At 34.6% G+C, this 11161-nt stretch overlaps 1 protein-coding gene across 1 annotated transcript; it reads right to left on the bottom strand.

The window, feature by feature from the left end:
• Window positions 1-202: 202 nt before the first annotated feature.
• On the bottom strand, window positions 203-2179 carry LOC131653697 (uncharacterized). Its single transcript, XM_058923961.1, has 2 exons — window positions 1556-2179; window positions 203-1441 (listed from the first exon to the last, which is right to left on the bottom strand). The coding sequence occupies exons 1-2, from the start codon at window positions 2177-2179 to the stop codon at window positions 203-205; spliced, it is 1863 nt and encodes a 620-aa protein (XP_058779944.1).
• Between the last annotated feature and the right edge of the window lie 8982 nt (window positions 2180-11161).

The following is an 11161-nucleotide window of genomic DNA, read 5'->3' as shown; positions in this document are numbered from 1 at the left end:
GATTGTGGAATTAAAAGCAGCTTACCAGCAGATATCAGTTAACTAAAGATTCATCCAGCTTACACAAATTAGATGTCCAAAACAAAACACAAAACAAAAACATAGTACCATCATTACAATATCAACCAAACCAATATCATTTCTCCCCCTTTTTACCAGAAATGTTGCCAAAGAATTCTTAGAACTCCCATCCACACTTGCTTTAGTCTTCAGACTCAGAGCTACTGAATTTTACACTGTTATCAGTGCCATCTTCAGGACTGGCTTCTGGCTCAATCTCACTGTCTGATCCACCATCATCTTCACCCTGTTCTGCCACATCAGTATATGCAGATTTAGCACTTTCACTCGTTTCAAGAGAGCTGATCAATCTTTCAAGAGCCAATTTTTTGGACTCCAGCTCCTTACAGGTCTCTCGGAGCAAAGCAATCATGGCAGTTTTGCTCATAATGGTGCTTTCATTTGATGGTCCAGACGAAGTTTTGTTAACATCATGAACATGAGTTCCTTGGAAGAGCTTATGATGGAAGATTAAAGGACTTGCTCTTTTGCACACAAAATCTTTGTTAGTCAAAATATTGGGAAATTGTTTCAAGATGATTCCACAGATGAGGGAAGGGAAAGCAATGGGACCTTTGACACTATAGCTACCAGCATGCTTTAAGGTTTGCTTAAAAATATAAGTTCCATAATCAACTTTGGATTTAGTACCAATAGCAAAGATGAATTTACCTAGGAGAGCAGAAATTGTAGACTTGTGTTGAGTTGGTACCCAGTTGGCAGCTCCAATCCTGTGAAGCACATCATATTTCACACTTAGTTTGCTCACCGTCAACTTCCCTTTGAAAGGCCATGTCTTCACCTGACTAGCTGTAATCTCTTTGCACATTTGATTATCAGACACTTCAAGTTCTGGATGAGCTTGATTAGACCTTTCCAGAAATTTGTTGATCACAATGGGCGAGAAGTTAATACATTTTCCTCTAACAAACACTTTTAAATACTCCTCAGTTTCCTTATTGCCGCAGTTTTCATGAAGATTCACAATGAACTCCTTCACCAGGATTTCATAACACTTAGATAGATGAGTCACAGTCTTCATTAGTCCATCTTCATGAATAAGATTCATAATCTCATCATACTCAAGAGCATTCTGAGCAAGTTCTCTCTCTAAGGCCAGTCTTTTCTGATAGACAAATTTCCATCTGAGTACACTGGAGGGATAGTGAAAGGAAATGTTATCAATAGGAACTTCAGGAACACTAGCAGCCAGCTTTCTATTAGAGACCTTCTTCTTAAGATGAATGTCATTGACATCCGCAGCAACATCAGAATCTGACTCATTCTCAGAACTGCTTGTGGCCTTTCTCTTCTTAGGCACCACTTTTCTCCATGCCTTCTTTGGTCCAACAGAAACACACTTAGCTACTGCCTTCTTTTTCTGAGAGACCTCAGCTACAACTTGCTTTTATTTCCTCCTCATTAGCCTTCTGGCTATGCTTGGATTGATGGAAGCAACCAGGTCATCATCAGAGAGATCATCAAGATTGATTACTTTGTCAGTCTGAGTTTTCTCTGGTTCTTTGTCTTCAGTTTGGCCCTTTTCAGTGTGATTTACACACGTGCTAGTAAAAACAATGTTGAGGATCTCTTCATTGTATTCAGCACCATCAGGAATTTCAAAGCGATCAACACTAACATCATTTCTTTTCTTGTCACTCACATGCACATTTTCATTCATTTCATCATTTGTTGGAACACAGGTGTCAACGGTGTCACTAACATGCCCAATGACATTTGACTTAGGAAGCACAGGATTCTCAGGACCAGGGATCTTGGATGAAACATTCTCCTCATTTAGGATTTGGGTAACAATTTTGACAATCTCGATGTGATTAGACCTTGAGCCTTCTTTGGTTGGCTCTTCCTTAGAGGAAGGAACAGATGATTGAGAGGTCTGACCAGAGTTGGGATTTCTAGGTCTTCTTGCAGTCTCTTTGGTTCTTCGTGCATGCATTGTTCTGGGTCGTTTTGTCACGAGATCGAAAGGAGTTACCATCTGCAAAGGAGTGACTTCAAGAATCTCACTAGGGTTAATGGGAGTATTGGAGGCGTCTTGTTCATGAGTAGCAGAAGTGGAAATTTTTGACGAAGACTGAGGAATAGATTGTTGAGACATTGAGGAAGATGTGGGAGACGATCTGAGTGTCTGGTTGTTTTTTGTGTCGGACAAGAGATGGGAGAAGTGTAAGAGACCAGCAAAGTGGAAATAAACGAATAGAGGGAAGGGTTGTACATGGAGGAGGGAATTTAAAATTTGACCAATCATTAAATCTGAGTTATTTTCTTTGTTCCAAAAATAGTTCCCTAGACACTTTAATTGCTATAACGCTTCACAGGAGTAAATACCTAATTTGTTCTTCAAGACTTCAACATGGGGGGTGCTTAGATTCTCAGGAAGGATGTCTCCACTTGGTAGCTTAGAAGTTTCATGCTTTGTGATATAAACCTTGTTAGCTGCAAGGTTCCTAGGAGAGAGACATGTTGTTTTCATGTGCTTGGTTCTGATGAGTTGGGTGATCTTCTTTGACACATTATTACCCCTCTCATAGTACAATTTCATGACATTCTGAGTGATATTGTTTTCAGACAGCATCAGTTTTTCACCTTCAATTTTTACAAAGAGGGTTTTGAATATCTCTTCTTAGTATCCGTTTCCAGTTTTTCTTTCATACCGAGTTTTAGAAGTTTGATACGGTCTTCTCCTTTTTACACTGTTTATTTTTCTTCCTGAAATCTTTGTATTTAAACTTGGATGCTCAGTTTCATCACTTAGCTCGAGGAGAAATGGTTCAGCTTTTAAGGGATTCCTTTGTTGATATATCATCCTTCTGGTAAGATCATGGGCTTCAGGACATGTGGACTTCAAGTGATCTGTCCTGCCACATTGATAGCATCTCTTATATGGGAAATATTTACTCCTTTCTTGATGTTGCCTTTTATGTTGTATCCTTTGATTAGGCATCATTTATTCTATCAAGTAAGTCTGATTTCTTACTTCTCCATCCTTGTTGTGAGATTTGTTCAACAACTCCTCTTTCAGAGCATCAATGTTTGACCGAAGACTTATGTTTTCTTCTTGAAGGAGAGTGTAAGTACTTCTATCCCCTAACATTCTTGCATATAATCTCTCATTTCTTAGATAGTTTTCAGAGAGAATGGTAGCAAGTTCTCTTGCCGTGAGATTGTTGGAAGTTGCTTCTTTATCTGATTCTCTCAAATTTTCAGCTATATTTTCAACTGATCTTTCTTGTTGATCTTCCTCGATCTCTTTCTTGGTCATGGAGTCTTTGGAGGAACAGTTTAAAATACTAGGTTCCCATAAGTAGCAGTTTTCTTTAGACCTAGAGCCCCTCATGACTTCCATATGGTCTCCATTTGTGACAATGCATTCATTCTTAGTGAATTTGACATTGAAGCCTTGGTCACACAGTTGACTGATGCTAATTAGATTCACAGTCAGTCCTTTTACCAGAAGAACATTATTCAGGTTTGGACCTTTAGGATATTCTAGAGTTCCAATCCATTGGATTTCTCCTTTTCCTCCATCTCCAAACGTGACATAGTTAGAGGAATGAGGATTGACATCTATTAACAGATTTCTTGTACCTGTCATGTGTTTTGTGCAGCCGCTATCAAAGTACCTGTCTTCTTTTGATGATACTCGCAGGGGAGTGTGAGCCATTAAGGCAATGCCTTTAGGAACCCATTGTTGTTTCTTGACTGGGCCGCTTTGCTTGGTTTTCTTTTGACGGAACTGATTGGGATAGCCATACAATCTAAAACAAAAAGGTTTTATGTGACCAAATCTTCCACAGTGATGACATCTCCATTGATTAAATTTCCTCCTACCATGATTTATCCTTCTGTCCTTATGATGTCGTGACATTGGTCTATACATCCGACCTGGAATGAGAACTTCAGGTTTTGGACTTTTGAGACCTAAGATGGATTCTGATCTTCCCACAAATCCTATTCCAGACATGTCTCCTGATCTCTGTCCAATTTGCATTATCTCTTCCAGAGGGTCAGTTCCAGAGTTTAACATTCTGACAGATTTTGACATTTGATCTATCTTGGAGTTTAGCATGCTGATCTCATTATTGAGTGACTCTATGGTTGCAAGATGTTCTTTCTTTTCAGTTTCTAACTCCTTTATTAGCCTCTTTTGCTTCTCCACTTGCTTACATACTTCAGTACTTTTAGCATATAGCTCTTTGTAGGAGGTTGCAAGCTCATCAAAGGTTAATTCATCTTCACTGGAATCATCATCAGATTCACAAGCACTCGTTAGTGTTGTGACATATTGTGCAATGTCCTCTTTATTCTTGTTCATAGTACCAGAATTTTGTTATCCCTAGATCTCACCTAGATGTAAACAGGCAGGGTGCCTGCTCTGATGCCAATTGAAAATTCTAGTAACACACGCTCGATGTCAAACTGGATGTTATGACATCCACAATTACGCAGTACAGACTAATAATAAACAGCATAAAACAGTAAATAACACACATAATTGTTTACCCAATTCGGTTCAAACAACCTACTCTGGGGGCTACCAAGCCAGGGATGAAGTCCACTATTAGCAGTATCAATTCAGATCTAAACTCCCAGTTTACAACTCCTCACTTAATCACTACCCAATGACCCTTCTACCTAGGTTCTACCTAGATATGGAATATCTCCATTCCACTCCCCCTCAATCACAGCAGTGATACACAACACAATAAACAATTACAGATAGAAGACACTCTTCAAAAACACACCTTAATCTACTTAAAAGCTTCAATCAAGAGACACACACTCGTGCTTAAAAGCTTAGAGTGACACAACAAAAACACAAACTCATTCCAACGCAATCATCAAAGATAAAATCGTGGATCACAAGAAACAAAAAACAGAACAACAGTTCTTCACAATCCCTAGTTATGGATACACTACTCCACAACAATTATCAACATGATAATTGTTTGGATCACAAGGAACACCCACGATGGAAACACAGAGAGTTTACTAATTTTTTATGCTCTGAAACTCTGCCACTGAAAGTAGGATTTGCAGTCGATATATAGTCAGCTGGCAGAAGAACTTGGGCCATGGGCCTTTCATACATAAATTAGGGTTACCCATGTAAAACTAATTTCCACATCGTCAGGATGATCACATACGTTGTGATTCAATCAATTTTAGCATAAGACAAACATCGCACAATATATAGTTTCCTAAAGAGTCCTGAGACAGAAAAGGAAACCTCACAACTAAAAGATGACAGCTACTTCTGTCAGATTCCAATGTCAAGACATCAAGCATGACATCCATTTGAAAAGTTTTACTGGTTCAAACACACGATCCTGCATAATTCCACATACATGCATCATGAATGTTTTATCACAAAATACTGCCAATATAGAAACACCTTCAAGGAGTGAATGGGTCCTCGAAACAAATATCCATTATTGTTTTGTCAGAAGATTAAGGGATATGCTTACAAGCATGCACTCAATGAAGGGATTCGCCTAAATGGATCTCAAGAAGCTTAATCAGTCATAACCATTTTAAAAGGAAAAATGAAAGGTCTTCATTAAGAGCCATCCGATTTGGAAGTCTAAAATGATCTTAATCACATGGTTATGGTTATCTCTACATCAAACATGCGAAAAGTGAACATCTACAACTCCATGTATTTAACCATGCCGCTTCTACATGCCTCATGTTTGAGGATTTGTGGATTGTTATGTTTCTATTTAACCACTTATCTCTTACAAGCGTCATGCTTTATGGGTTATGGACCATTATTTCTCTCTTGAACCACTTCGCCCTTACAAGCTTTGTGATTGGGGGTTGTGGACCATTGTTTCTCTTTAGCCATTTCGCCTTTACATGTTTTATGTTTGGGGGGTTGTGGACTGTCACAAATATTATAGCTCCGGTCCATTTAACGTTATCTCACTTGACATAATCACTTACATCCACATGTGAAGTACAAGAGACTTTAGCAGGTTAGACGATCTAGGTCATGAGCGCGGCACATGAGTGAAATTGCCGCGTCTTGGGATAAATTCGAAATTTAGTCATCCACCACGTTACCCTTGAAGTAGTGTCACATTGATCATAGTCGAGGAAATAACCTCAAGACTCGACATTTTTTGTTTAGTCATGAAGGACTATATATATCAACCTAGGGTTGGGTTAAGCATCGTGTTCTTTACAAATTACTTACTTATGACTTTTGCTTGACTTATACACCCTCCGGTCCAATTTCTAAGAGACAGATACTTTTTAGATTCATTGAATAATTAATGTACTACATCAATTGATAAATGAATCTAAAAAGTAAAGGGTAATGCTAACATTTGCCTTTAGGGCATATATTAAGAAACCTACAAATAGAAAGTTTATCTTAAAAAATATAATAAAAATAAATAATTATATAATTGTAATAAATTTAATACACAATTTCCAAGATAAATTTTCTTTATTTACTAGTTCTTATCATGTGTCCTATTGTCCTAAGAACACATGTTAACGTTACCCAAAAATAAATTATCTCAAATAAATATGCTCGGAAGAAGAGTTACACAAAATCTCTACTATATTACTAAGAACAAATACATGAATAAAATTATATTATTATTGAATCAAAAAGAAGAAAAATAATGATAAAGATCATTCATTTCTTTATAATTAATTTTCTTAACTTAAAATGCAAAATACAATTCGGACGCGCCATGGTTGTTGGATATAAAAAGTGAACAATCTATAGTGCACTCTTAATTAACTTCTTTTCTATATGGGATTAGAATATCCCTAATACTCTATCATTAGTTATAAAAAAAAAAACTTTTTGTGTGAAAATTTTCAAGTATAAAATTGACATATGTTTATCTTTAAATATTAATTTTTAAAAAAATTATCTCTTAAAAACTAAAATATTATTCATCAAAACACTGCATGTATAAACTCTGTTATGTTATCCTATGATAGTGCTTAGTGCTTACATGTTTTTTAGTAATATAACACCATAATGATAATTATTGCGCTATATTTTCTTTTTCAAAATCAAAACTTCATTGATTCACTTTTACTTTTTCTTTTTTTTTTCTATTGGATTGTTTAGAAACACATCTTGATCCAGCTTCAAAACAGTACCAGCACTCACACTCTAAACCATAATATCTTCCTTTGGCTTCAAAAAGATACAAAGAAAGATTTTATGTAGATACACAATTGTGGCAAATTAAGAACAGAAACAAGAAATTAAACTGATTTCTGATTATTTATACAAAATATTAATATAAAAATGCATCTATGGCATAGCAGACAGAGAAGGCTACATAAAATATAAATCATCATCCCAACAGTGAAAGGGAGAAGTGCTGTTTCAAATACATAGTGAAATAGATAACTTATAATAATATCATATTATATATATATATATATATATATATATATATATATATATATATATATATATATATATATATATATATATATATATATATATATATATATAACATGATATATATACTACAATACAACAATAAACATTAATCAACTCCATGCCTTAGTTGATTTGCTCATCAAATTAAACCAACCAAGATAGATGAAAAGCCAAGCATCAGACTTGCCTAGAGGGCATACTTCTTATCTCATCACTTTCTTGTTTCATCATCTGGCCATGGATCCAACAACATCTTCAACCAAAGCTTTGTTGCTCTCCTCAACCCTAAGATCATCATCATGATGTTTTTCTGCTGCACTAGTTAGAAGAAGAACAAGAAGAGAAAAGGATGTGATATATTTCTGAGAGCTGAGTATATAAGGTAGAGAAATAAGGATGAATCAATGGACTTAATAATATTCTATGTGTGAATACACAAATGTCATTATTATTATAGTATTATATAAGGAGTGGTTTGTTGTGTTTGTGTTTGTGTATGTAATGTAGTGATCTCCATGTGTATGGAATTATTCTAGTACAAACATAGAAGGAATATTCTATTATGTATATCTTTTACACTGATAGCTAGTTGGAATCTCTTCTTTTTTTTCTTTATATAGATTCTTTTTTTTTTTTTTTTTTGAGATAGATAATCATCTTTGAGTCATGTTAAATATTAATTATAGGAAAAAAAAAAACCAAATTATTAATGTTGAAGAATGATTTAATTTGGTTTGGACCAAGGATGTTGGACAGACAAATTTGTGTTTATAACATGGTGGACCTCACTCACCAGCTGTTGGACTCAAGTGCATTCTGTTGGGTGAAATTTGATAATCTCCTAAAAAATTTAAAGTATAATTTATAAAGTCACTTTTATGGACCTTGATAAAAAGAATGAAAAATTTGGACAAAAACCATAGATTAATCCTTCTTCTCAAGTAAAGTGGTTTTCTCTTTCATGAGAAAGTAAAGCTTTATAGAAAGTATGTATGAATATGAAAGCAGGATTGGTGTTGGTTTTGATAGATGATTTCAAGTTTCCTAATTGACCAGCCATAACTTTAGATCAAAATTGAATTCATTATTTTGATTCAGAAACAGACCTTTTTGATTCACGCGATTTACATGTAAGTGTGAAATTTTAGAGTTAGAATATTGTGTGCTTCTAATTTACTAGTCATATCCTCCTTTATAGTAGGATCTTTAGGTTTTCAAAGACTTGAAATCCTTAGTTTTCCACAGTATTGCCAGCTTTGATCAAGTATGTTTTTAGGAAAGATCTAATCTTAAGGTTCCTCAATATTTTTTTTAGTAGACAATGAAACTATTAATAAGGGATACTTCCGCCTGAATACACAATGAAAAATCTCTACCTCCTAAATCAACTTTTTTTTGTATATACTTGCTTTAACGACTTTTGTTTTTTTTTTATGACGTCAGCCGAGTGATGCTAGTATATCTTTGCATATGATTTGAGAGTCCGTAGGAAGTTCGATAGGCTATGAGCTGCTACGGTACTAGGGCGAGACCATCTCGTGGATCTCTTGTTTTTTGGGTCATTTTTCGAACATGAATTTTCTAGGATGCCTTCTAGGGGTTTTGGAATTTGGATGGATTTGAAAGTCTATTCAAGAGTCCTTGATAGACGTTACATGATAATGGTAAAAATGGGTTAGACTTTTGGAATATACTGGAACACTTTCCTCCTAAGCAATGACCGACAATGTTGAGTTATGGTTTGTTTAGTACTTTTGAGGGAAGCCTTTTTTATGCGAATAAATAGTTATTTCTTCTCATCTTCTACGACCTACTTTGAGTAGTTGTGTGTTTGTGTACATTCGGTATTGCTTAATAGGCGGTCTAAGGTTGGGATGTCCTGTTGGAGCAACTCTATATACCACTATGATAGGATAAAGCTTTGGAGCTAATCACTATTATTAAGATCTCTATTATAACTGTGACTACTAATGTAAAATGGAATGGAACTAGAACAAAAAAAATTTAACCTTAGAGAGGTATCAGACAAGGAGACATTGTTTCTCTATACCTCTTTATTTTTTTATATGGATAAATGGTCCCATCTTATTTTTCATAGTGTGGAGCAATGCTTTTGGAAAACTATGAAAGCGGGTAGAAATGGTCCTCTCATATCTCATGATATGTTTGCAAATGATCTCTTATTGTTCGGTCAAGCTACTGAAGTTCAAATGCAGTGTGTGCTTGATATGGTTAATCAATTTTATCTTCTGTCTGGTCAACAAATGAGTATTGATAAAACAAGCATTTTTTTCTCTACAAAAACTTATGTGTTTGTTCGTCGTAAATTGGCTGATATCTCTGGCTTCAATGAAACACAATCACTTGGCAAATATCTGGGTGTCCCTCTCCTTGGTAGAGCACTGAGAAGATCTGATTTTAATTATATCCTAAAACTCTAGTCAAATTTTAAAATTCGATGCTCAAATCAATTGTCATCAAATTTTATTAGTTTAGTTCGGTTCTTGTCCAAACTGAAAAAATACTCAATCCAATCAGATTCATATTTAATTCAGATTTGTCCAGTCAGATTTTAAAAGTGAAAGGATAAAATCTCTTTATAGTGCTAATTGCCCATTATCCAACTGTACTATGGAGCACTCAACACGTGTAAATATAAAATTATAGCCATCAATCACAAACCAGAGGCACCATTGGTGCGACTACAAAACGGACAACATATATACAACAACAAAAACTGTACGGACAACAACACATGTTGCATTATCAATGACTATAAAATATACAACTTTAAAGTTATGGATTTTTTAAGAGGCTACTAAGTAATATATGATCTGAAATATTCTTAAAAATAAAAAATATTCTTTATCTTATAAATCAGTTTTGTAGTATTTATCTTATAAATCAGTTTTATAGAATTGAATAGATTCGTCCATATTTCTTAAAAGAATTCTTTGTCAATTTTATTTTACCAAAAACTTTGCCTCGAATCATTTACGTGGAATTTTGTTTTCTCTAATAGAGCATATCGAAAAAACTGAAAATGCAAATAGTTAAGAAGGTGGATGGTATATCACTTACGGCATGCTGATGCTCGGAACCGGTCCAAGGGTCAAACTACCAAAGCTAGGGTTTTACGCCTCAAAAATTTAGATTTAAAAAATATTTTAAATATTTTTTGATTTAGTTATAAAAATATACAATGACACTAAAGTTGCATATATTAATGTAGTTGAGTTAGTAAAATATAGGTCTTTTTTCTTTTTGGTCTTGAGTTCAACTCTTAACAACCACAAAATTAATGTTTTAAAATACATTTTAAAGACCTCACTTTAAAATTTATTTTAGACCTCTAAACAGGTTGGATCGGCCCTGCTGACGCTGCTCATTCAAACAAGCAACTCAATAAGGTTTTGGTTGACTTCATGCAGTTGAAAAAGAAATTTTAACTTCAATTAAAATCAAGTTATTAAAATCAAGTTTAGAGGAAGAATCAATTATATGATCCTAACAACTCAAAATCATTCCAAAATCTATTCTATATCTCTAAAATACTGTTGTCCCTTCTAAAAACAAAATCTAACATACACAATTTACATTCAAAATCATCCCAAAATCTACTCCATATCTATATAATTACTTTTGCCTCTTTCAAAAACT

The sequence above is a fragment of the Vicia villosa genome, linkage group LG1, assembly GCF_029867415.1.
Source record: "Vicia villosa cultivar HV-30 ecotype Madison, WI linkage group LG1, Vvil1.0, whole genome shotgun sequence".
NCBI lineage: Eukaryota > Viridiplantae > Streptophyta > Magnoliopsida > Fabales > Fabaceae > Vicia > Vicia villosa.
The sequence above is the reverse complement of the archived record's forward strand: the minus strand, read 5'-3'. Positions and strand labels throughout refer to the sequence as shown.